We start from the raw sequence: 25,976 nt of genomic DNA on the forward strand, positions 1-25,976 counted from the left end.
TGGCCTGGGCAGGAGAGGAGGCCCATTGTACGTGACGGGGGTGGGGGGGTGGCAGCGACCGCTGCCGCTGAGCAGGCCTGACACACTGCTGCGTAGTGACCCTTCTTCCCGCAGGCCTTATAAAGAGCAGCATGAGCCGGGCAGCGTTGGCGGGGGTGTCTTTGCTGGCCGCAAAAGTGGCATCGGGGCCCCCCGGAGTTCACTGGCTGGCGCATAGAGCAGGCGTATTGGGTGGGTAGCGCCCCCGCTGGGGCGGCTGCCTGTGGGGCTCATGAAGCATAGGAGGAATGGGCCGCGCGGTTGGGGGCATAGGAATGGACATTGCGCAGGGCGACCGTCATGGAAAGCGCTAGTGTTTTAGTCTCTGCGAGGTCGCGTGTGGCACCTTCTAGGAGCTGCTGCCTGATAACATCAGACCCAATCCCAGTTACAAAAGCATCCCGCATAAGGAGATCTGAGTGCTCACAGTCCTGACAGTCACAGTCCTGAACTAGTGGGATCAGGGCCCTCCAGACGTCCTCGATTGACTCACCAGGTAGGTGAGTACGCGTTGCGAACGCGTGTCTGGCGAAGAGTGTGTTCGTCTTCTGCTCATAATTTTCTTTGAGTCGAGTCATGGCATCAGCGTAATTGGATGCACCCTGGATCAGCGGGAAGACTTTGGAGCTGAGTTTGGCGTACAATATTTGTATCTTCTGAGCCCCCTGGAACAGGGGTCGGCGCCGCGTTGATATACACTTCAAAACAAGCTAGCCAGTGTTGAAAGTCCTTTCTGGCGTCGCTTGCGTGTGGATCCAACTGCAGTCGACCTGGTTTAATCCGGAGGTCCATCTTCTGAATCTGATACTGATAAATTGAGGCACGATCAATTTGACTGGAGACGAAGTTGAATCCAAACTGAGGCTTTATTAGTATCAGATGTACGGCCTCCCACAGCAGCTGACGCATATTTATAACCCGGCTCCTGGACGGAGCTGGCATGCAGGGGCCCAGGTGAACCTGTAGTGCAGGTTCTACCGTAGAACCCCTAATATAAGAACACAGTGGTTTACCACAGCCATGATGCGATACACAACTCAAATTAGCCAAATTGGCCATGCTAATTTGCCCCGTAGTGGCTCTGGATATGCTTGTTAGGTTATGGGGATAGTGCAGGGTGGGATTGGATAGGGTTGCTCTTTCGGAGGGTCGGTGCAGACTCGATGGGCCGAATGGCTTCCTTCTGCACTGGAGGGATTCGATGTTTCTCTGAAATTCACTCACCTTGCACCTGAGTCATTGTCCTCCAGTTAAATAGCAACTGGGCAAAAGATTCCAGATGTTTTTCATTGTCAACCATTCAAATACTTCCAGATTCCATATTTTCACTATCGCTGGAGTAGTGTAAAAGGTGTTAGCAACTTTATAAACGGTGTAGTGATTATTGTTCTAAACAATGCAAGAATTGACTGGAGTTTAGAAATCTCTGCCACTCTCACATGGGGGGTTGGGGCGGGAGGTGTGTGGTGGTTCTGAAAGTAAGGCTGCTGTTCTGTGGATTCTGCACACAGTCTGGAGCGTTCCAAAATCCCGCTGTGTTAAGTACACCGAGAGAGAGAGAGAGAGAGAAAATGATCTTGAATGATTGCTGCCTCAATCGGTTGCGATTGCAGACGAAGAGGCGTCACTTACACACGCCACGTGATAATGCAGGCACTCTGAAACAAGTTAAAAGTGAGTCTGGGCTTGGTCCGTGCAGCAGACGCAGTTCACACACACAGCTTCCCTTCCAGCTCGATCCACTGATATCTGGCACCATGAGTGACATGACCGAAGCTGACAAAGCCCACATCCGCGGGATCTGGGAGAAACTGGCTGCGGATCCCGAAGGAAACGGCAGAGCGGTGGTACTGAGGTGAGAGAGAAACCCTTGAGCTCTTCCGCGCTGCTCTCAATGAATCTGGCAGGGCACTAATAGCTTTCCTTTAGCATCTCTGATTGACTCGACGAAGTACACATTCCCCAGCAAGGGTCTATTTTTAGACCTGTTGTATGAAAGGCGATGGTGTGCTGTAACCTCAGTGAAGATGCAAACTAACGACAGTACTATAAAAACAAAATGCTGCAGATGCTGGAAATCTGAAACAAACAGGAAAAAAACCCACCCAGACTCAAAACGTTAGCCCCCTTCTCTCCCCACAGATGCTGTCAGACCTGCTGAGATTGTCCAGTATTTTTCTGTTTTGTTTCAGATTCCAGCCTTCCTAGTAATTTGCTTTTATTTTAGAAAATTTTTTTTGGGGGGAAATACTTAATTCAGCATCTATGGAGAGAGAAAAAGAAATCCGATTTTCCAATGTGAAATTAAGTGAACGGGTTAAAAACTGAGTCGCCCTTTAATTCGGGTTTCTCCTCCCAATAGGAACTCGATTTCCCTCCACAGATGCTGCCCGACTGTTGAGTATGTCTAGCATTTCTATTTTGTCATACAAAATAACCACACCTGTCTAAAACCATCTAAACTAACCTGCGCCAAGATTCTCAGATGGAGCACAGACCAGAGTCCTGGATGGAGAGCAGCAGAGGCAGGACTTCCGATACCCGATACAGAATGTGCCTCTCCAGCAAGGTGACCACCCCAGCCTTGGGAGGCAGTGACAGCTCGAGCCAGTGCCAGCAGGGGGCGGCACGGTGGCACAGTGGTTAGCACTACTGCATCACAGCTCCAGGGACCCAGGTTCAATTCCGACCTCGGGTGACTGTCTGAGCGGAGTCTGCACTTTCTCCCTGTGTCTGCGTGGATTTCCTCCAGGTGCTCCAGTTTCGTCCCACAGTCCAAAGACGTGCAGGTTAGGTGGATTGGCCACGATAAATTGCCCCTTAGTGTCCAAAGGTTAGTTGGGTTTACAGGGATGGGGTGGAGGTGGGGGCTTAGGTAGGGTGCTCTTTCCGAGAGCTGGTGCAGACTCGATGGGCCGAATGGTCTCCTGCACTGTAAATTCTATGATTCTATGTACTGTAGTATTCATCGGACTGTAAAGCCTCTCACAAATAATTGCTTTGTTGAAAATACTCATTAGGCCACAAATACCTGGAGCTACGAGAGTGCTTCTGTGAAACATTGAATAACATTGACTTTTTGTTGAAAGCTGCTGGAGTGGGAAAACCAGTGGCACAGCTGTGCTTGGCTGTAGAGCAATGTTAATTATTTACCACAATAAAGGACAACAAAATATGTGCTGCCTTGCGGGAACGTTCTTAAACTTGAATTTTATTTTTTCTTTGTGGCATCAAGCAAGCTTTGAGTGGTTTGGTCAGACCGCCCAGATGTTATAGTTAACTATGGGCCATGGGAGCGGAGAACGTGGAGGTGACCTGAATCTGCTTCTGATTGTTTTCAGGCATTTGTTTTGCTATATTTATCCTTCATACTGGAACAGTATCTGATTAAATCACAAAATAAATAAACTGAATGCAACAAAGCGACCTAATGTCGGGCTGAGTGATGAGAATCGGTATGCTAAATGTTTGCAGTGTTAGAACAGTGTTGAAACCTGACCCAAAACTGGCAAAGTGTCACTCCCGGTGAGAAAAATGGTGTGAATTCCGCCGGCGGGAAATCTCACGGAATATTGAGCCTCTTAAACACAAGTTTTTTTTCTCCACGTGAATCGCGTCTCGCTCGTGTCGGCCTCTCGCTGATTCACTCGTCCCGGGTTAACTTAATCACTGCAATCAGTGGGGAGCTCTTTTTAAACGCCTCCTCAGTGCTTGTTCCAGATCCAACTAAGGGGGTGGCAGCCAGGAAACCTGCGCCAAGATTCTCAGATGGAGCACAGACCAAAGTCCTGGATGGAGAGCAGCAGAGGCAGGACTTCCGATACCCAATACAGAATGTGCCTCTCCAGCAACATGACCACCCCAGCCTTGGGAGGCAGTGGCAGCTCTAGCCAGTGCCAGCAGTAAACAATGGGGCAGTACCGCTGCACAAAAATGAATGGCCTACTTTGCGTGGCCAGGGTAAGTCTGCCACCTCCAGTCTCTCACCCTTCACACACCCATCACAGCTCCAAGGTTACCTCTCACCCAGCCGCTGTGCGGGTTACCTGTCACGAGGCCTTCTTCCCACTCCCCCATCTCCATAGTGTTCCCCAGTATCTACTCTGCTCCTCCCATCCTCGCTCCCACTCCTGGCACTCCTCAACCATCTGAACGGAAAGGGATCCTGCCCACGCTCTTCCCATCTGTCCAGTTGCAGGACAAGCTTGAGGATAACAGGTGTGAGAGGCCACAGCCACCTGGAGTGAAGCTTGAGCTCCGATGCTGCACCCCATTTGAGGAAAGAGTCCTTGAGCTGGCTGGGGAAGAGCAAGGCCTGTGCAGAGGGTGAAGTGGGGGCAGTGAGCAAAAGTGAGAACCCTGGGCGTCATTCTCCGACCCCCCGCCGGGTCGGAGAATGGCCGTTGGCCGCCGTGAATCCCGCCCCCGCCGAAGTCTCCGAAGGGAGAAAAGTCGGCGGGGCGTTAATGGCGCCGCTGCCGCGGAGAATGTCACGGGTCTGCGCAAGGCAGCCGATTTTCGGCCTGCCGATATTCTCCCTTCCGGATGGGCCGAAGTCCCGTCGACGTGATGACCGTTCACGTCGACGTCAATCAAACCTCCTTTTCATCGGCGTGACCCGGTGCTCCAGGCTCACGCCGACCAGCGAGGAGGTGAGTGACGGCCTGGGGGGTTGGCTCTGGGCAGGAAATGGCGTGGCCGCAGACTGATTGCGTGAGGAGAGGTGTGTCTCGGCTTGTGTGTGTGTGTGTGTGCGGCGGGGGGGGGGGGTGGTTAGAGTAGGCTGGGCTCCGGGGGAGTGCCGGGAGGGGGTCCGTGCCGGGGTGGAGGTTGTGGGTTGGGGGGGTCCGTGCCGGGGTGGAGGTTGGGGGGGGGGGGTCCGTGCCGGGGTGGAGGTTGGGGAGGGGGTCCGTGCCGGAGTGGAGGTTGGGGGGGGGGGGTCCGTGCCGGGGTGGAGGTTGGGGAGGGGGTCCGTGCCGGGGTGGAGGTTGGGGGGGGGGTCCGTGCCGGGGTGGAGGTTGGGGGTTGGGGAGGGGGTCCGTGCCGGGGTGGAGGTTGGGGAGGGGGTCCGTGCCGGGGTGGAGGTTGGGGGGGGGGGGTCTGTGCCGGGGTGGAGGTTGGGGGGGGGGGGTCCGTGCCGGGGTGGAGGTTGGGGGGGGGGTCCGTGCCGGGGTGGAGGTTGGGGAGGGGGTCCGTGCCGGGGTGGAGGTTGGGGAGGGGGTCCGTGCTGGGGTGGAGGTTGGGGAGGGGGTCCGTGCCGGGGTGGAGGTTGGGGAGGGGGTCCGTGCCGGGGTGGAGGTTGGGGAGGGGGTCCGTGCCGGGGTGGAGGTTGGGGGGGGTGTCCGTGCCGGGGTGGAGGTTGGGGGTTGGGGAGGGGGTCCGTGCTGGGGTGGAGGTTGGGGAGGGGGTCGGTGCTGGGGTGGAGGTTGGGGAGGGGGTCCGTGCCGGGGTGGAGGTTGGGGAGGGGGTCCATGCTGGGGTGGAGGTTGGGGAGGGGGTCCGTGCTGGGGTGGAGGTTGGGGAGGGGGTCCGTGCCGGTGTGGAGGTTGGGGGGGGTCCGTGCCGGGGTGGAGGTTGGGGGTTGGGGGTTTGGGGGGGGGGTCCATGCTGGGGTGGAGGTTGGGGGTTGGGGGGGGGGGTCCGTGCTGGGGTGGAGGTTGAGGAGGGGGTCCGTGCTGGGGTGGAGGTTGGGGAGGGGGGTCCGTGCTGGGGTGGAGGTTCGGGAGGGGGTCCGTGCCGGGGTGGAGGTTGGGGAGGGGGTCCGTGCCGGGGTGGAGGTTGGTGGGGTGGTCCGTGCCGGGGTGGAGGTTGGGGGTTGGGGAGGGGGTCTGTGCCGGGGTGGAGGTTGGGGGGGGGGGGGGTCCGTGCCGGGGTGGGTGATGGGAGGGCAAATGAGTTGGCCCACCTGGCCAGGTGCCAGCCTCCAACAGTTGGACCTATGCGGTCCATGCCACCTGGCTGGGGGGGAGGAGGGGATATGGGCAATGATGACATGTCGTCGTTCCCCTCCCCCCCCCACCAGGCCGTCATGTTTTCAGACCATCCAGCGATGATGGCCGCCGTGGTGGCAGCCGCTCATGTCTATGTTGCCCTGGATGAGGAGGACGAGGAGGAGGAGGAGCATGCCAGAGAGGCGGCGCAGGCTGCCGCAGAGGGGCAGGCGGCAGCCGCCCAGGCTGGAGGGACACCTGACCAACAGGACGAGGAGGGGGAGGAGGACGTCGCGGCCCCACGGCAACGGAGGCACACGAGGGCGCCCCGTGTGTACCGGCCCCGGCAGTCATACCAGGACCTCACGGACCGGGAATGCAGGAGGAGACTCCGGATGAGCCGGGAAACCGTGGCACACATCTGCCACCTGCTGGCACACCTGTCACCGCGTGGCACTGGCGAGGGACAGCCTCTCCCCGTGTCCGTCAAGCTTACGGTGGCCCTGAACTTTTATGCAACGGGGTCATTCCAGGCACCGAGTGGGGACCTGTCCGGCATATCGCAGACATCGGTGCATCGGTGCATCCGGGCAGTGACAGATGCCCTTTATGCCATGGCGCACCGCTACATCCGCTTCCCCGTGGACCGGGGCCAGCCAAGATGCCCGGGCCGTGGGCTTCTCTGCCGTTGCCGGGTTCCCCATGGTCCAGGGCGCGATCGATGGGATGCACGTCGCCGTGCGGCCACCTGCAGAGAACAGGGCCGTGTTCACTAATAGGAAGGGGACCTATTCAATGAACGTACAGGTGGTCTGCGACCACCGCATGATGATCCTGCACGTCTGCGCCCGTCACCCAGGCAGTGTACACGACTCATTCATGTTGTCGCGGTCATCCATCCCCGGCATGTACGAGGGACGCCATCCCCGGCTGAGGGGGGTGGTTGCTGGGCGACAGGGGCTACCCATTGCGATCGTGGCTGATGACGCCTATACGGAGGCCACGCAATGAGGCGGAGAACCGCTACAATGATGCCCATGTAGCGACAAGGGGAGTGATCGAGAGGTGCTTTGGCGTGCTGAAGATGCGTTTCAGGTGCCTGGACCTCTCTGGGGGCGCCCTCCAGTATCGGTCAGATAGGGTCGGCCGCATCATTGTGGTGTGCTGCGTCCTGCACAACATAGCCCAGCAGAGGGGCGATGTGCCGCAGGCAGAGGAGGGCGGAGTGGAGGAGCAGCAGGAAGAGGCCCAGTCCTCCCCAGATGAGGGGGATGGGGGCAATGGTCAGGGCAGACGGGGTAGACACAGGCGGGTGGCTGTCCACCGTTACCGGCTGGCCCAGCGGGCACGGGACAGACTGATAGACGCCCGCTTCACTGACTAGCTGGGCGTGGGAATCGGGTAGTATGGCCACAGACCGCACACCATGACAACAGCCGACCACCCACCCAGCACCCTCACCCCCCTCCCCAACCCCACACACCCCACCCGCATGCACACCACCCCCCCACCCCCAATTGCCGATCCACCGGCGGCACAACGGGCCGGGCTCACCCAGTTGCGGGTGGACGCGTGTCTATCGCAGGCCATGGAGAATGATGACAACCCGCCTCCGATGAGCTCCTGGCTCTACATCGTTGGACTATGTCTGACCCATGGCCACAGTACCACCATCCACCCGGACCATCCCTGCATGCGGCTGTGACACTGCAGCGCACGGTCCCGTCCTCTGCCCGGGGGATGTTGATGGCGGCCCAGGGGGAAGGGGGCAGACTCACCTGGGGCTGAGGTAAGACCACCCCTCACACACACACTTGCGCTCAACGTACATGACACCCCCGCACACTTTGGACAGAGCACAAAGGCAGCTTCGGTAGGTGTAACATTGACTTTAATAACCAAAGGAGTTCATGCACGTGCCCTAGCCCCTAAAACTCATCTGTGCCCTGCACCCGTGCCAACTTACTCAGTGTCTAATTGTTTGGCCTTACGGGCCCTTTGACTATGTCTACGTGGTTCCCCAGACGGTACAGCAGAACTGGAGGTGGACTCCTGTGATTCCTGCCCTCTGACACTGGATCCCTTTGGCGGCCGTTTCCTGGGGCGTCCTGGCCTAGATGGACCAGGCTGCGGCCCGGGCGACTGGGATGGCGAGCTGCCAGCCTGTCCTGCCCGTTGCCCACCCGATGCACCTGGGACGGAAGGGGGGGAGTCCGAGGTGTCGCGGTTGTCCCTACAGAGGGAGCCGGGACGGACCACACCACCTCCTCCTCCCTCGGGGTGCCCGATGGCCCCCAGGCCTCTACATGGGTGGGGGATGCGAACGGACTGGCCATCCGACGCGCCCCCGACATCTGGCGCTGCCAGTCCTGGAGGCCCGTGCTGGTATCGACAGGGGTCTGCAGGTTTGCAGCCATGGAGCCCAGGGGGTTGTCGAACCCTGTCTGCGACAGTGCGATGCCAGCTCGCACATGGCCACTGGCGCCGATGCCCTCAGCGATGGCCTGCTGAGACTGGGCCATGGCCTGCAGAGACTGGGCCATGGCCTGCAGAGACTGGGCCATGGCCTGCAGAGACTGGGCCATGGCCTGCAGAGACTGGGCTATGGCCTGCTGAGACTGGGCCATGGCCTGCTGAGACTGGGCCATGGCCTGCTGAGACTGGGCTATGGCGTTGAGCGCCTCTGCCATCTGGCGCTGGCACTGGCTCATGGCCTCCTGTGAGAGGGCAGCCATTTCCTGGGCCACAGACGCCGCCTGCACGGAAGGCCCCAGGCCTCGCAAACCGTTCCCCATGTCTGACACCGTCGCACCCACTGCCTCCACCGCGGACGCCACCCGTGTGGGTGTCAGCCTGGGTGGCACGCATGACCGGGACCACTCCCAGCTCCTGGTCGCGGGTGGACTCCTCCACCTGCGACCGCAGCCGCCGCAAGCCACCCGTCACCCTATTCGCTCGTCTCCGTGTCGGTGGTTGCATCGGATCTATGTGTGGGTGTGGTAACTGCAGGAACCCGGGATCCATCTGGGCGGCAGATGTTCGCTTGGCCTGGGCTGCCCTCCGACCGCCCGGTCCCTCTGCTGCTCCTACCTCCACCTGCTGTACCGGGACGGCTGTGTTGTGCGCACCAGTGAGTGTACCAGACGCCTCATCACTAAAGTGCCCAACCGTGGTGAGTGTTTCTGCGATGGTGGAGGGTGTTGGTGACAGCAGTGGCGTTGTGTCGTGCTCTTCGTCCCACTCTGAGTCCATGGCAATTTGGGGTGGGGGTTCGTCTCCACCCATCCACTCTGAGTCACTGTCCGGTATTTCGTCTTCCCGGGTAGGGGTGTCCTGGGTAGTGCTGTCCCGGGTAGTGCTGTCCCGGGTAGTGCTGTCCCGGGTAGTGCTGTCCCGGGTAGTGCTGTCCCGGGTAGGGGTGTCCCGGGTAGGGGTGTCCTGGGTAGTGGCGTCCCGGGTAGGGGTGTCCTGGATAGTGGTGTCCTGGGTAGTGGTGTCCTGGCTCGGATGTGACGGGGGCCTGTGGCTGCCCCCCTCATCGCTGGGTGGTCGCTCCCGCACGTGACGGGGGGTGTCGCCTCCCTGTTGCTCCAGGTCTCTCCGTCTCCCGTGGTGTGCGAGGGGCATCCTGCGGGCGTCGCATGCTGGAGGGTTCGGGTCTCTCCGTCTCCCGTGGTCTCCGAGGGGCATCCTGCGGGCGTCGCATGCTGGAGGGTGCGGGTCTCTCCGTCTCCTGTGGTCTCCGAGGGGCATCCTGCGGGCGGTCTGCATCTGCGGGGATGGGTGCCTGGACGTTTGGTCCTGCGATACACAATGAAGCATGCATGGTTAGACATCAGGCAGTGATCAGGTGATACGGGGGAGGGGGATATAGGGGAGGGGGGATATGGGGACGGGCTGTTGGTGGCTCACTTGCTCGTGGGGCCCCGACCTCTGCATCAGCAACCTCCCGGTCCTCAGGTCCGCCAGCCAGTTCCAGGGCCCTTTCCTCGTGTACGGTCAGTGGCCTCTCATCAGCGGGCCCTCCTCCAGTCCTCACATGCTCCCTATTGTTGTGTGCGCGCTTCTCCTGTGGGGGGGGGGTGGTGGCAGGGGTAAAAGGCAACAGTGTTAGGCAGGTATATGAATGCACGCCATCGGTTGCGCGTGCATTGCAGAGGTTAAGGTTAGGGCTGGATTCACTTGGGGATATGGGGGAGGGGGGGATATGGGGGAGGGGGGGATATGGGGGAGGGGGGATAGGGGGGATATGGGGGAGGGGGGATAGGGGGGATATGGGGGAGGGGGATAGGGGGGATATGGGGGAGGGGGGATAGGGGGGATATGGGGGAGGGGGGATATGGGGGAGGGGGGATATGGGGGAGGGGGGATATGGGGGAGGGGGGATATGGGGGAGGGGGGATATGGGGGAGGGGGGATATGGGGGAGGGGGGATATGGGGGAGGGGGGATATGGGGGAGGGGGGATATGGGGGATGGGGGGATATGGGGGATGGGGGGATATGGGGGATGGGGGGATATGGGGGAGGGGGGATATGGGGGATGGGGGGATATGGGGGATGGGGGGAGAGGGGGGATAGGGGGGGGATAGGGGAGGGGGGAATATGGGGGATATGGGGGAGGGGGGAATATGGGGGATATGGGGGAGGGGGGAATATGGGGGATATGGGGGGAGGGGGGAATATGGGGGATATGGGGGAGGGGGGGAATATGGGGGAGGGGGGAATATGGGGGAGGGGGGAATATGGGGGAGGGGGGATATGGAGAGGGGGGGATATGGGGGATATGGGGGAGGGGGGATATGGGGGAGGGGGGGATAGGGGGGATATGGGGGAGGGGGGGATAGGGGGGATATGGGGGAGGGGGGATATGGGGGATATGGGGGAGGGGGGATATGGGGGAGGGGGGATAGGGGGGATATGGGGGAGGGGGGATATGGGGGAGGGGGGATATGGGGGAGGGGGGGATATGGGGGAGGGGGGGATATGGGGGAGGGGGATATGGGGGAGGGGGGATATGGGGGAGGGGGATATGGGGGATATGGGGGAGGGGGGGATATGGGGGAGGGGGGGATAGGGGGAGCGGGGATATGGGGGAGGGGGGATATGGGGGAGGGGGGATATGGGGGAGGGGGGAATATGGGGGATATGGGGGAGGGGTGAATATGGGGGAGGGGGGATATGGGGGAGGGGGGGATATGGGGGATATGGGGGAGGGGGGGATATGGGGGAGGGGGGATGGGTGGATATGGGGGAGGGGGGATAGGGGGGATTTGGGGGAGGGGGGATATGGGGGAGGCTCACCCTGCCTGCTCTGACGAGGTCGTTCACCTTCTTGCGGCACTGGGTGCCTGTCCGTGGTGTTAGGGCCCACAGCGGTGACGGCCTCTGCCACCTCCCTCCACAGACGCCGGCTGTGGCGTGGGGCAACTCTGCAGCCGTGCCCGGGATACAGGGCGTCCCTCCCTCTGCTCCACCGCGTCCAGGAGCGCCTCCACATCGCATGACTCGAACCTCGGGGCTGAGCGACGGCCAGCCATCAAGTCGGGTGTTGCGGTCGGCTGTTCCGGTCGGGTGGGGGGGAGCTGCGCGGCCTTATGAGCCGTCATGCCGTGCAGCGCGTATGACGCTGCACGGCGTGAACCACTGCGCAAGCGCGGATCCCGTTACGTCGCTGCTAGCCCATTTCGGGCCGCAGACTATCGGCCCATTTTTATGACGTGACGCAAGTGGGTTTTGCGCCGTTTTTAGCGCCGATCGGCGGACCTTCCGCCGATAATGGAGAATTTCGCCCCCTGTGTGAGGACACACAGTCATTCCTCAAAGCCTCACGTGAGCAAGCATCTTGCATCATTCATTCCCCGTGTTGTACTAATGCCATCTCCCTTCCTCTACAAGGCAATCAGATGAGCAGCTTGGACCATCCTCACACCCCCTGGATACCACTGACACAAGCAGCTCTGAGGTAGAATTCTCTGATGTCACCATAGAAGAGACATCAGGGGCGGGATTCTCCGACCCCCCTCACTAGGTTAGATAGGTCACCCCTAGCTCCGGACTGCCCCACCTTTGGTAACATTCTTTCTGAATCAACCCTGTCAAATCTTGTTAGAATTTTGTAAGTTTCTGTAAGATCCCCTCTCACTCTTCTAAACTCCAATGAATAAATTCTAACCGACTTAGTCTCTTCTCATATGACAGTCCCGCCATCCCAGGAATCAGCCTTGTAAACCTTTGTTGCACTCCCTCCATAGCAAGAACATCCTTACTCATATAAGGTGACCAATTACAGTGGTTAGCACTGCTGCCTCACCGAGCCAAGGACCGGGGTTTGAGTCCGGCCTTGGGAGACTGTGTGGCATTTGCACGTTTCTCTCCCCCCCCCCCCCCCCCCCCCCCCCCCCCCCCCCCCCCCCCCCCCCCCCCCCCCCCCCCACCCCCCCCCCGTGTCTGCGTAGGTTTCCTCCAGGTGGCTCGGTTTCCTCCCACTGTCCAAAGATGTGCAGTTTAGGTGGATTGGCCCTGATAAATTGCCCCTTAATGCCCCAAGGTTAGTTGGGGTTATGAGGTAAAGAGGATAGGGCGGGAGAGTGGGCCTAGGTAGCGTGCTCTTTCAGAGAGTCAGTGCAGACTCGGTGGGCTGAATGGCCTCCATCTGCACTGCAGAGGTTCTATGAATCAATTGGCGGGATTCTCCAGCGCACCACCCGCGACTGGAGAATCCCGCCCGAGGTCAATGGACTTCTCCGTTGTCCGCGTCTCGCCCATGGCATTCTTGCGGTGGTTGGGGCAGAAGAATCCAGCCCAATGCCTATGTTTCTTCTCAGATTTCTGACCAACATTTTCTGATACTTTTTCACTTGTAACTTGAGTTGAGTTTTTTCTTAGTGTAAAATGAAGGGCTGGATGAGACGTTACATTATGAATTGCTTAACCAAAGGTTTTGGGCCCACGAATGTTATCCACAAATTACTAATGTGTTGTTTGCTGTTACAGTAACTTCAGATTTTATCTGCTTACTCGGGAAACTTTCCAAGTAATGCTGTCCCTCACAGGTCTTCACTGTCCATGAGACCATTGCTTCTTATGAACGTCCCATTTAGAACATAGAACGATACAGCGCAGTACAGGCCCTTCGGCCCACGATGTTGCACCAAAACAAAAGCCATCTAACCTACACTATGCCATTATCATCCATATGTTTATCCAATAAACTTTTAAATGCCCTCAATGTTGGCGAGTTCACTACTGTAGCAGGTAGGGCATTCCATGGCCTCACTACTCTTTGCGTAAAGAACCTACCTCTGACCTCTGTCCTATATCTATTACCCCTCAGTTTAAAGCTATGTCCCCTCGTGCCAGCCATTTCCATCCGTGGGAGAAGGCTGTCACTGTCCACCCTATCTAACCCCCTGATCATTTTGTATGCCCCAATTAAGTCTCCTCTTAACCTTCTCTCCAACGAAAACAACCTCTAGTCCATCAGCCTTTCCTCATAAGATTTTCCCTCCATACCAGGCAGCATCCTGGTAAATCTCCTCTGCACCCGCTCCAAAGCCTCCACACCCTTCCTATAATGCGGTGACCAGAACTGTATGCAATACTCCAAATGCGGCCGTACCAGAGTTTTGTACAGCTGCAACATGACCTCCTGACCATAGGCCTTCTTCACAACCCTATCAACCTGGGTGGCAACTTTCAGGGATCTGTGTACGTGGACACCTAGATCCCTCTGCTCATCCACACTTCCAAGAACTTTACCATTAGCCAAATATTCCGCATTCCTGTTATTCCTTCCAAAGTGAATCAACTCACACTTCTCTACATTAAACTCCATTTGCCACCTCTCAGCCCAGCTCTGCAGCTTATCTATATCCCTCTGTAACCTGCTACATCCTTCCACACTGTCGACAACACCACCGACTTTAGTGTCGTCTGCAAATTTACTCACCCACCCTTCTGCGCCTTCCTCTAGGTCATTGATAAAAATGACAAACAGCAATGGCCCCAGAACAGATCCTTGTGGTAGGCCACTTGTAACTGAACTCCATTCTGAACATTTCCCATCAACTACCACCCTCTGTCTTCTTTCAGCTAGCCAATTTCTGATCCACATCTCTAAATCACCCTCAATCCCCAGCCTCCGTATTTTCTGCAATAGCCTACCGTGGGGAACCTTATCAAACGCTTTACTGAAATCCATATACACCACATCAACTGCTCTACCCTCGTCTACCTGTTCAGTCACCTTCTCAAAGAACTCGATAAGGTTTGTGAGGCATGACCTACCCTTCACAAAGCCATGCTGACTATCCCTGATCATATTATTCCTATCTAGATGATTATAAATCTTGTCTCTTATAATCCCCTCCAAGACTTTACCCACTACAGATGCGAGGCTCACCGGTCTATAGTTGCCAGGGTTGTCTCTGCTCCCCTTTTTGAACAAAGGGACCACATTTGCTATCCTCCAGTCCTCTGGCACTATTCCTGTAGCCAATGATGACATAAATATCAAAGCCAAAGGTCCAGCAATCTCTTCCCTGGCCTCCCAGAGAATCCTAGGATAAATCCCATCAGGCCCCGGGGACTTATCTATTTTCAGCCTGTCCAGAATTGCCAACACCTCTTCCCTACGTACCTCAATGCCATCTATTCTAATAGCCTGGGTCTCAGCATTCTCCTCCACAACATTATCTTTTTCCTGAGTGAATACTGACGAAAAATATTCATTTAGTATCTCGCCTATCTCTTCAGACTCCACACACAACTTCCCATCCCTGTCCTTGACTGGTCCTACTCTTTCCCTAGTCATTCGCTTATTCCTGACATACCTATAGAAAGCTTTTGGGTTTTCCTTGATCCTACCTGCCAAATACTTCTCATGTCCCCTCCTTGCTCGTCTTAGCTCTCTCTTTAGATCCTTCCTCGCTACCTTGTAACTATCCATCGCCCCAACTGAAACTTCACACCTCATCTTCACATCGGCCTCCTTCTTCCTCTTAACAAGAGATTCCACTTCTTTGGTAAACCACGGTTCCCTCGCTCTACGCCTTCCTCCCTGCCTGACCGGTACATACTTATCAAGAACACGCAGTAGCTGATCCTTGAACAAGCTCCACTTATCCAGTGTGCCCAACACTTGCAGCCTACTTCTCCACCCTACCCCCCCCCCAAGTGACGTCTAATGGCATCATAATTGCCCTTCCCCCAGCTATAACTCTTGCCCTGCGGTGTATACTTATCCCTTTCCATCATTAACGTAAACGTCACCGAATTGTGGTCACTGTCCCCAAAGTGCTCTCCTACCTCCAAATCCAGCACCTGGCCTGGTTCATTACCCAAAACCAAATCCAACGTGGCCTCGCCTCTTGTTGGCCTGTCAACATATTGTGTCAGGAAACCCTCCTGCAAACACTGTACAAAAAACGACCCATCTAATGTACTCGAACTATATATTTTCCAGTCAATATTTGGAAAGTTAAAGTCTCCCATAATAACTACCCTGTTACTTTCGCTCTTCTCCAGGATCATCCTCGCCATCCTTTCCTCTACATCCCTAGAACTATTTGGAGGCCTATAGAAAACTCCCAACAGTGTGACCTCTCCTTTCCTGTTTCTAACCTCAGCCCATACTACCTCGGAAGATGAGTCCCCATCTAGCATCCTCTCCGCCACCGTAATACTGCTCTTGACTAGCAGCGCCACACCTCCCCCTCTTTTGCTTCCTTCTCTGAGCTTACTAAAACACCTAAACCCCAGAACCTGCAACATCCATTCCTGTCCCTGCTCTATCCATGTCTCCAAAATGGCCACAACATCGAAGTCCCAGGTACCAACCCATGCTGCCAGTTCCCCTACCTTATTTCGTATACTCCTAGCATTGAAGTAGACACACTTCAAACCACCTACCTGAACACTGGCCCCCTCTTGCGACGTCAAATCTGTGCTCCTGACCTCTATACTCTCATTCTCCCTTACCCTAAAACTACAATCCAGGGGCGAAATTCTCCCCCAACGGCGGGAAGCCCGCCGACTGGCGCCAAAGCCGGCGCAAATCAGACGGGCATCGCGCCGGCAAAAAGGTGCGGAAGTCTCCGCATCTTTGGCGGCCTAGCCCCAACATTGAGGGGCTAGGCCGACGCCGGAGGGATTTCCGCCCCGCCAGCTGGCGGAAATGGCGTTTGTTGCCCCGCCAGCTGGCGCGGAAATGCGGCGCATGCGCGGGAGCGTCAGCGGCCGCTGTCAGTTTCCCAGCGCATGCGCGGGAGCGTCAGCGGCTGCTGTCAGTTTCCCGCGCATGCGCAGTGGGGAGAGTCACTTCCGCCTCCGCCATGGTGGAGGCCGTGGCGGAGGCGGAAGGGAAAGAGTGCCCCCACGGCACAGGCCCGCCCGCGGATCGGTGGGCCCCGATCGCGGGCCAGGCCACCGTGGGGGCACCCCCCGGGGTCAGATCGCCCCGCGCCCCCCCCAGGACCCCGGAGCCCGCCCACGCCGCCTGGTCCCGCCGGTAAATACCAGGTTAGATTTACGCCGGCGGGACAGGCAATTCCTGGGCGGGACTTCGGCCCATCCGGGCCGGAGAATCCAGCGGGGGGTCCCGCCAACCGGCGCGGCCGGATTCCCGCCCCCGCCCAATCTCCGGGAGCGGAGACTTCGGCGGGGGCGGGATTCACGGCGGCCAACGGCCATTCTCCGACCCGGCGGGGGGTCGGAGAATGACGCCCCAGGTTCCCATGCCCCTGCTGCATTAGTTTAAACGCCCCCAATTTAATACTCTATTCTATGAGAGAAAGCTGTAGACAGCTCAGAAAATCCGACTTATGTTCATCACTGTGATACCCAAAGTATCCACTGTTGACCCCTCCATCACCTCTCATCCTATTTTCAAATTGTCTTCATCTGACAATTTCATTCTTCCTTTATTGGAGATGTGAGGAGAGTATTCAGCAACTCTTCCCTGATAATGATACATTTCTACTTTGCAATTCTATTTGATTGAGATTATCAAAACTGTTTCTGAACGTTTGACTGATTTTTATTTATTTATGATGGGTTTAAAGTAAGAAAATATATTCTATTTTTGTTTTTGAGGAAACCCTCAAAACCTTGTCCTTATAATCATAGAATAGTTACAGCACAAAGACAAGACGTCCAGCTCATTGTAATCGTGCAGGCTCTCTGCAACAGCAACTCAGCCAGTCCCACTCCTCTGACCTTGCCCCATAGCTCAGCAATTTCCACCTCATCAGGTAAGTATCCAGTTCTCTTTTGAAAGCCTTGACCACACGTCCAGGCAGTACACTCCAGGTCCAGATAGTCAGAGGCTTTTTGGATAGTCAGAGGCTTTTCCCCGGGGTAGAGGGGTCAATTACTAGGGGGCATAGGTTTAAGGTGAGAGGGGCAAGGTTTAGAGTAGATGTACGAGGCATGTTTTTTACGCAGAGGGTAGTGGGTGCCTGGAACTCACTACCGGAGGAGGTGGTGGAAGCAGGGACGATAGTGACATTTAAGGGGCATCTTGACAAATACATGAATAGGATGGGAATAGAGGGATACGGACCCAGGAAGTGTAGAAGATTGTAGTTTAGTCGGGCAGCATGGTCGGCACGGGCTTGGAGGGCCGAAGGGCCTGTTCCTGTGCTGTACATTTCTTTGTTCTTTGTTCTAACCACTCACTGAGCAACAACGTTTTCCTCATGTTGCCATTGCTTTTTTGTCAATCACCATAAATCACTGCTCTAGATCGTATCCTCGATGGGAACTGTTTCTTCCCATCGACTATATGAAGATATAAAATAGGAGCAGGAGTAGGCCATTTGGCCCATTGAGCCTGCTCCGCCATTTGATACGATCATGGCTGTTCTGTTTGCATTTCGAGTTCCACATTCCCATCTAACCCCTGTTAATCTTTGATTCCCTTGCCTGATAAGAATCTATCTACCTCTGCGTCTGCCTTACCTCTTACTCTGGGGCAGGCACCACATGATTTTGAACACTGTGGCAAATCTCTTTGTAGTTCTCTTCTACAAGGAGAATAACCCCAGCTTTTCCGACCTATCCACGTAACTGGGGCTGGATTCTCCGCCCCGCTGTGCCACATTTATTAAACACTTTATTTTGTATTATCTCTTTTCTTCCTGCTAGAATGACTCAGTTACACACTTCCCTGCAATAAATTTTCATCTGCCATGTGTCTACCCATTAAATCCCTGCAATAAATTTTCATCTGCCATGTGTCTACCCATTGTAATTTTAACAGGATCCAAGCCGGTTGGTGAAGAAGAAACAAAGATAGTTTTTCTTTATTAAGAGTTTATTGACAGCTCTCCTACTGTCCCAGCTATCCCCTATTTATACTCTTTTGATTAGAATGGAAAATCAGTAAATTAAACAAAAATGGGAAGGGGTGACAGTCCTTGGTGAGGCAATCCCCTAGTTAGATGTTTGTTTTAAATATAACTAATTAACAATAAAATAAACTATTTAAAGGGGGTGACAGTCCATAATGGGGTATATATCCTAATTATTCTCTTTTAAAGTAAAATAATCAATAAATTAAATTAATAAGGGTGATTGATCCCTCACATTTATTCTTTTAATAAAGCCTATAATCAATAGATTAAAAAATGGAAGAGATGACAGCCCTTGGAGAAGCAATCCCATAGAATCCCTACAGTGCAGAAGGCCATTCGCCCCATCGAGTCTGCACTGACCCTCTAAAAGAGCACCCTACCAAGGCTCATTCCCCGCACTATCCCTGTAACCCCACATAACCTGCACATCTGTGGGAGGAAACTGGAGCACCCGGAGGAATCCTATGCAGACACGGGGAGCACATACAAGCTCCACACAGACAAAATCCACCAAGGCTGGAATCGAGCCCTATTTCCTTGCGCTGTGAGGCAGCAATTATTTTAATTTTATTATTATTTTTTAAAAATTTAGCGTACCCAATTCATTTTTTCCAATTAAGGAGCAATTTAGCATGGCCAATTCACCTAGCCTGCACATCTTTGGGTTGTGAGGGTGAAACCCACGCAAACACGAATGAGGCAGCAGTTATAACCACTGTGCCTGACCACCCCCCACCCCCACCTGTTTTTATTTGCTCAAAGACAATTAATACCATCACCTTTCTTAAACTTAACAGTATAATTGACAAGTCATTAATATCTATGTGATTTGAGGTTTGTCACAATCCACTTCACAGTTCACAATACCTCCAGGTTTTGTGTCAGCCACAAATTTTGAAGGTGCGCTCTTCATTTCCAAGTCTAGATCATTAACATATATCTATTGCCAATGACATTTTTAAAAAAAATCATCTTCTTGTATGAATCAGATTATTCACAGATCATCCCGAAACAAAGAGGTACTTCAAGAATTTTAAGAACATTTCAACTCCAGAAGGAATGCAAAAATCTGCTCAGATTAAAAGACATGGCAGACAGGTGATGACCAAGCTGAATGACATATTTGAGAACTTGGATGATTGGAATAAAGCCTGTGCCATTCTGGATACCCTGGCAAAAAGACATGTATCTGTGCATAAAGTAGATGTGCACAACTTTCAGGTAAGTCCCTGACTTATGGAACATATTGTTTCTCTGCATTCACAGTGAAAAGTAATTTATATAATTTGAGGAAAAAAGCTGTGGGGGGTGATTTTCAGCCCACAATCACCGTCAGAGGGAACGGTGACGCGGGCGGGAAATCTGGAGAGACCCGGGAAATGAGAGTCTCACCGGATGGTCAGAGAGGTCATAGAATTTACAGCGCAAAAGGAGGCCATTCGGTCTATCGCATTTGCACCGGCCCTTGGAAAGAGCACCCTACTTAAACCCCACTTCACCCCATCCCCATAATCCAGTAACCCCACCTAACCTTTTTGGACACTGAGAGCAATTTTAGCATGGCCAACCCATCTAACTTGCACATTTTTGGAGGAAACCAGAGCACCCGGAGGAAATCCACGCCGGCATGGGGACAACGTGCAGACTCCGCACAGACAGTGACCAAGCCGGGAATCGAACCTGGGACCCTGAAGCTGTGAAGCAACAGTGCTAACCACTGTGCTACCGCGCCGCCATTAATCGTGTTTCCCGATTTTCCCCGCCCCTCACCGGTGGCATAATTTAAATAGATTTTATTAACGAGTCCTCTGCCACATGGTCTCCACCTCAATAAATATTCAACACCGGGGACGATACTTACCTCTGCGCCACTGGAGAATTTCTCGTTTGACCAAACTTGTTGTAAACCACGCTCATGTCACATGATGGACATGCCCAGGCATGCCAATCTGTGCCAGGGGGCAGTGCTAGAGATGGGCTCTAGTGGGAGTCCCAGGGGGCGGGAGGGAGGTTCTTTTATTTGTGGTGGGAGGGGGGAAGGCTTTGCGGGGCGTGAGGAACACTGGCGTTGATTTGGGGGGCAGAGCTTGTGGAAATGCCAGTGATGGTAGTCGGGTGGGGAGGGAACCCCTGAAGTTCTGATCGGGGCGCCCTTTAAAGATAGCAGCCTGATCTCTGTGGAGCCGTGTGCCGGCTCCATCAAGCACTGGTCCACCAGCGTGGTGGTGTAAACCCCACCCACTCACTGATTTTCTTTCAAGACGCTCAATTTCTGGAGAGAAAACTGGGGTGAAATTCTCCGGTATCGGCGCGATGTCCGCCGACTGGCGCCCAAAATGGCGCAAATCAGTCGGGCATCGCGCCGCCCCAAAGATGCGGAATGCTCCGCATCTTTGGGGGCCGATCCCCAAACTTAAGGGGCTAGGCCCGCGCCGGACGAATTTCCGGAAAAGGCCTTTGGTGCCCCGCCAGCTGGCGCGGAAATGACATCTCCGAGCGGCGCATGCACCCCCCGGGGCCAGATCGCCCTGCGCCCCCCCAGGACCCCGGAGCTCGCCCGCGCCGCCTTGTCCCGCCGGTAAGGTAGGTGGTTTAATCTATGCCGGCGGGACAGGCATTCTAGCGGCGGGACTTCGGCCCATCCGGGCCGGAGAATCGCAGGGGAGGGGCCCCCCGCCAACCGGCGCGGCGTGATTCCCGCCCCCGCTGAATATCCGGTGCCGGAGAATTCGGCAACTGGCGGGGGCGGGATTCACGCCAGCCCCCGGCGATTCTCCGACCCGGCGGGGGTCGGAGAATCTCTCCCCTGGTCTGTGCAGCTTGAGAGGTACATGCTGATTTTCAGTCTGAGCTTTGAAAAAATATGGTAAGATTCCATCCGACAAGTCTGATTGTAGATTTTAATTGGATAATGCTAATCTTGAGTTACAATAATGTGTGGAAATTACAATGTAAGTGAACACTTACTAGTACGCTTTAGCCAGAGCAGGGTAAAATGTGTCAATGTTCAATTACATACCTCAGATGAATCGTATACAGCTGCCTAAAAATATTATCAAATCTTCTTTGACATATCAATGAATATGCTAACTTCACAACATGTTTTACAGAACTTGAGAAAAATAATAGTTTCAGCTAATTAATAAACTGAAAAATAACATTATGAAATTATATAGAGTATAATGGATGCCAAGGAATGATTGCACAAGGCATAAATTAGTCGACTTTGGCATCATAAATGGGGAATGCAAAGTCCAAATACTTTGTGATCTGAAAGATCTAATTAGGCCAAATCACCACAACCGATGCTACATTTGAAAATATACTGTTAAACTCGGTTTCCTTAAATATTGAATTCCATATAATTTCCGATGCAACCTACATCATTGTCTGTACTACGGTTGACTATGTAATGATTTTATAATAATAATATCGCTTATTGTCACCTATTAAAGTAGGTTTTTCAACTTGAAGACCTGCGAACTGATATTGCCAAGAAAGTGATCGAGGTCCAGCCTCTCGGTCCAAACTACAAAAACGCTCTGGTGATTGAAGGCAGTTCAAACACCAGTTAAAATGATGCAAAATAGGTTAATGTTCTTTAATTGCCTTTTAAGTCTTTAAAGTAACAGGGACTTGACAGAGTGGACACCCAGAGGATGTTTCCTCCTGAGGGGGCATTGTTTAAACATAAGAGGTCTTCCCGTTTAAGTCAGATGAGGAGAATTTGTTTCTTCCAAAAGGTCATTGGTGTGCGGTATTCTCTTTCTCAGAAAGTAGCAGAGGCTGGTTATTCGAATTTATTTAAAGCTGAGATGGACAGATCTTTGACAGACAAGGTTGTTAGCTCTGGATTACTCCTGGTGCCACGTGCTAGTGAGTACAGATATAGGAGAATGGGGCAGATAAATGCACGGCTCAAAAGTTGGTGCAGGAGGGAGGGGTTCATATTCTTGGATCACTGGGATCGTTTCTGGGGAATGTGGAACCTGTACAAGCTGGACAGTCTGCACCTGAACCAGAATGAGATGAACATCCTTGCGGGTGGGTTTGCTAATGCTGTTGGGAGGGGGAGGGGACACCGTGTTAATACAGCATGTTGTGTTTAAAGGGAGTAAGGCGAGGCTGGATGGCGTCTACTTTAAGGCTAGGCGTATCAGAGGAAGACAGATGAGTTAACAGCATGTATTGGCACCTGGAGTTTTGATGTTGTTTCCATCACAGAGACGTAGTTGAGGGAGCAGCAGGTCTGGCTGCTCAACATTCCAGGGAATGGGATTTTCAGCCAGGAAAAGTGAGGATGGAAAAGTGGAGGTGGTGTGGCATTCTTAATTAAGGAGTCAGTTACTGCAGTAAGGAGGAACGATATCTTATCAGGGTCTTCAAATGAGGTTTTGTGGATAGAGTTTAGGAATAAAAAGGGGGCAGTCACACTGCTGGGAGTGTATTATAGACCACCAAATAGTCAGCGAGTAATCGAGGAGCAGATATTGTAGACAATTCTATTGGGTGGGATTTTCAGTCCCGCCAGCCCTGTTTTCCAGTGCAGCGCACCCCTACCCGCAGCGGGATCCTCCATTCGGGCAGCCAGCCAACAGGATTTCCCATTGAGGCCATACCACGCCTTCGCCGGGAAACCCACGGGTGTGGGTGCGCTGCCGGCAAAGCAGAGAGGGCCCCGCCAATGGAGAATCCCACAGATTATATTAGGGACCGAAGCCGGACGGTGTTTAAGGTAGCAGTGGGGGAGCATTTTAGTGATAGTGACCACAACACGGTACATTTTAAATTTGGGAAAAGATGGTCTGCAAAATAGGGTTTTGGATTGGGGAAGTCAGATTTTATTAAAATAAGGCAGGATCTGGCCAAAGTAGGATGGGAACAACTACTTCAGGATAAATCTACAGCAGAACAGTGGCGGGGGGCATTCAAAATTGAATTGACGAGAGTACAGATCCAACATGTTCTCTTTCGACCAAAATGCAGGAGTAACAAGTCCAGAGAACCCTGGATGTCTAAGAATATGCAGGACTGGATAAGAAGGAAAAGAGAGGCTTTTAACAGGTACAAAGGGAGCAAATCTACAGAGGCCCTTGTGGAGAATAGAAAGTGCAGCAGAACTCAAAAAACAATTAGGGGGCATGAAAAATCACTGCCAGCTAAGATTAGAGAAAATCTCAAGATAGTCCATATATATAGGCACCAAGGGAGTTGAGCCTGTTGACATTGGTAGGGTGTTGAACGAGTGCTTAACATTTCTCTTCACAGAGAAGGAGGATATAGGTGTAGAATTCAGACCGAGGGACTGTGAGTTTCTTGAGCAGTTTGAGGATATACTGGAGGTTTTTGTGGGCTTAAAAGTGGTCAAATCCCCAGGTCCAGAGGAGTTGTATCCCAGGCTGCTGTTGGAAACGAGAGAGGAAATTACATGGGCTCAGGCCCATATTTTTTAATTCCTGTCTGGCCACAGGGGAGGTACAAGAGGACTGGAGGACAAGTAATGTGGTTCCACTTTTCAAGAAGGGTTGTAGAGATAAACCATGGAATTACAGACCAGTGAATCTCACATCGATGGTAGGGAGAAAATTCTGAAGGACAGAATCAATCTCCACCTGGACAGGCATTGTTTGATTCGGGACAGTCAGTATGGCTTTGTCAGAGGGAGGTCATGCCGAACAAATTTGATTGAATTTTTTGAGGAGGTTACCGGGTGTGTAGCTTAGGGTTGTGAAGATGATGCAGTTTATATGGGTTCCAGCAAAATCTCTGCCAAGGTCCCACATGGGAGACTGGTAAAGAAGGTAAAAGCACATGGAATCCAGGGTAATGTGGCTGAGTGACAGGGGACAGAGGGTGGTGGTAGAAGGCCTTTTGTGTGACTGAAGGCCGGTGTCCAGTGACGTACCACAGGGATCAGTGCTGGGTTCCTTATTGTTTGTGGTATATAAAAATGATATGGATGAGAATGTGGGGGGAGGGGGGACGGTGGGGTGATAAGTAAGTTTGCAGATGACACAAAGATTGGCCAGGTCGTTGACAGTGAAGAAGTGGGTCTTAGGTTACAGGGCAATATTGATTGGTAGGTCAGATGGGCAGAAGGAATTTAACCCTGAAAAGTGGGAGGTGATGCACTTTGGAAGGAGTAACGTGACAACAAAGTACTCAATGAATGGCAGGACACTAGGAAGTTCAGAGGAACTGAGGGACCTTGGGGTGCTTGTCCACAGACCCCTAAAGACAGGTGAATGGGATTGTTAAGAAGGCATGGATTATAAGAGCAGGGTGGTTATGTTGGAGCTGTACAGGCCTTCGGTTGGGCCACAGCTGGAGTACGATGTTCAGTTCAGGTCACCACACTATAGATAGGATGGGATTGCACTAGAGAGGATGCAGAGGAGATTCACCAGGAAGTTGCCTGAAATGGAACATTTTTAGCTATGACGAGAGGTTGGATAAGCTTGGGGTGTTTTCTTTGGAGCAGAGAAGGCTTGGAGGCGATCTGATAGAGGATTATGAAGGGCATGTAAAGGGTGTATAAAAAACGGCAGTACCCCTTAGTTGAAGGGTCAATAATAAGGGGGATAATTTTAAGTTGAAAGGAAGGAGGTTTAGAGGGGATTTGAGGAAAAGTATTTTCACCCGGAGGGTGGTGGGAGTTTGGAATGCACAGCCTGGGAGGGTAGTTGAGGCAGAAAATCTCACAACCTTTAAAATGTACTTGGATGAGCACCTGAAATGTCATAACATTCACGACCATTGGCTGGGAAGTGGGATTAGTGTAGATTAGAGTTTTTTGTTGGTGAAGGCTTGATAGGCCAAAGGACCTCTTCTGTACCGTATGATTCTAAGACAGTCAAAGGTTATGGGGAGCGGTGATGGGGGGCAGACAGGAAAGTGGAGTTAAGACCACAACTAGAATAGCCATGATTTTATTGAATGATGGAGCATGCTGGAATGGCCAAATGGCCTACTTCCGTTGCTATGTTCTGAAGCCAAATATGTCCCGCTGAAGTATGTATTTTTATTATTGTTTTTTGCTTTTTGTTATTGCAGGTTCTATTTAATATAATCGTGAAGATCCTGGAAGAGTCACTGGGGGGAACCTTTACACCACAGATCCGTGAATCTTGGGTGAAGGTGTTCAATATCATTTACAATTATCTCGAAAACTGCTACAAGGAGCTTGGAGCTGATGGAGCTCCAACAACTGATGAATGAATTATCTCATTATATCATCTCCAAACAACAATGTTTTGAAACTGATAATGGGGGATTAAAGAACTATGAATAATATCAACTATGAAATAAATTACAATTAAGATATCTATTGATCTGTAGTGTTAAATTATCTGAAGTGAGAAATATTTTTTGTATTGTTTTGAACAACGGTGCTCTCAGCATCATTGTAATTCTAAATTTAAATCAGTAGCAAGACAAGATAAATTTTATATCATTGGACCATAAGACATAGGAGCACAATTAGACCACTCAGCCCATCGAGTCTGCTCCGCCATTCAATCATGGCTGATATTTTCTCATCCCCATTCTCCTCCCTTTCCCCATAACCCCTGATCCTCTTATGAATCAAGAACCTATCTATCTCTGTCTGAAAGACACTCAGTGATTTGGCATCCACATCTGATAGAACAAAGA

The 25,976-nt window shown here is 53.2% G+C and overlaps 1 protein-coding gene across 1 annotated transcript; it reads left to right on the forward strand.

Moving 5' to 3' along the window:
- Positions 1 to 1,690: 1,690 nt before the first annotated feature.
- Positions 1,691 to 25,646, forward strand: LOC140394008 (cytoglobin-2-like). Its single transcript, XM_072480768.1, has 3 exons — positions 1,691 to 1,894; positions 19,313 to 19,544; positions 25,377 to 25,646. Exons 1-3 carry the CDS (start codon positions 1,797 to 1,799, stop codon positions 25,539 to 25,541), a joined length of 495 nt encoding a protein of 164 aa, XP_072336869.1. The 5' UTR covers positions 1,691 to 1,796; the 3' UTR covers positions 25,542 to 25,646.
- Positions 25,647 to 25,976: the final 330 nt, after the last annotated feature.

The sequence above is a fragment of the Scyliorhinus torazame genome, chromosome 17, assembly GCF_047496885.1.
Source record: "Scyliorhinus torazame isolate Kashiwa2021f chromosome 17, sScyTor2.1, whole genome shotgun sequence".
NCBI classification, from domain to species: domain Eukaryota; kingdom Metazoa; phylum Chordata; class Chondrichthyes; order Carcharhiniformes; family Scyliorhinidae; genus Scyliorhinus; species Scyliorhinus torazame.

Bases quoted from the DNA above. Each gene is read 5' to 3' on its own strand.
- LOC140394008 (XM_072480768.1), top strand. From the start codon at position 1,797: ATGAGTGACATGACCGAAGCTGACAAAGCCCACATCCGCGGGATCTGG. The intron at 1,895-19,312 runs GTGAGAGAGAAA...TGTATGAATCAG, and splicing joins GGCAGAGCGGTGGTACTGAG to ATTATTCACAGATCATCCCG. The intron at 19,545-25,376 runs GTAAGTCCCTGA...TTGTTATTGCAG, and splicing joins TAGATGTGCACAACTTTCAG to GTTCTATTTAATATAATCGT.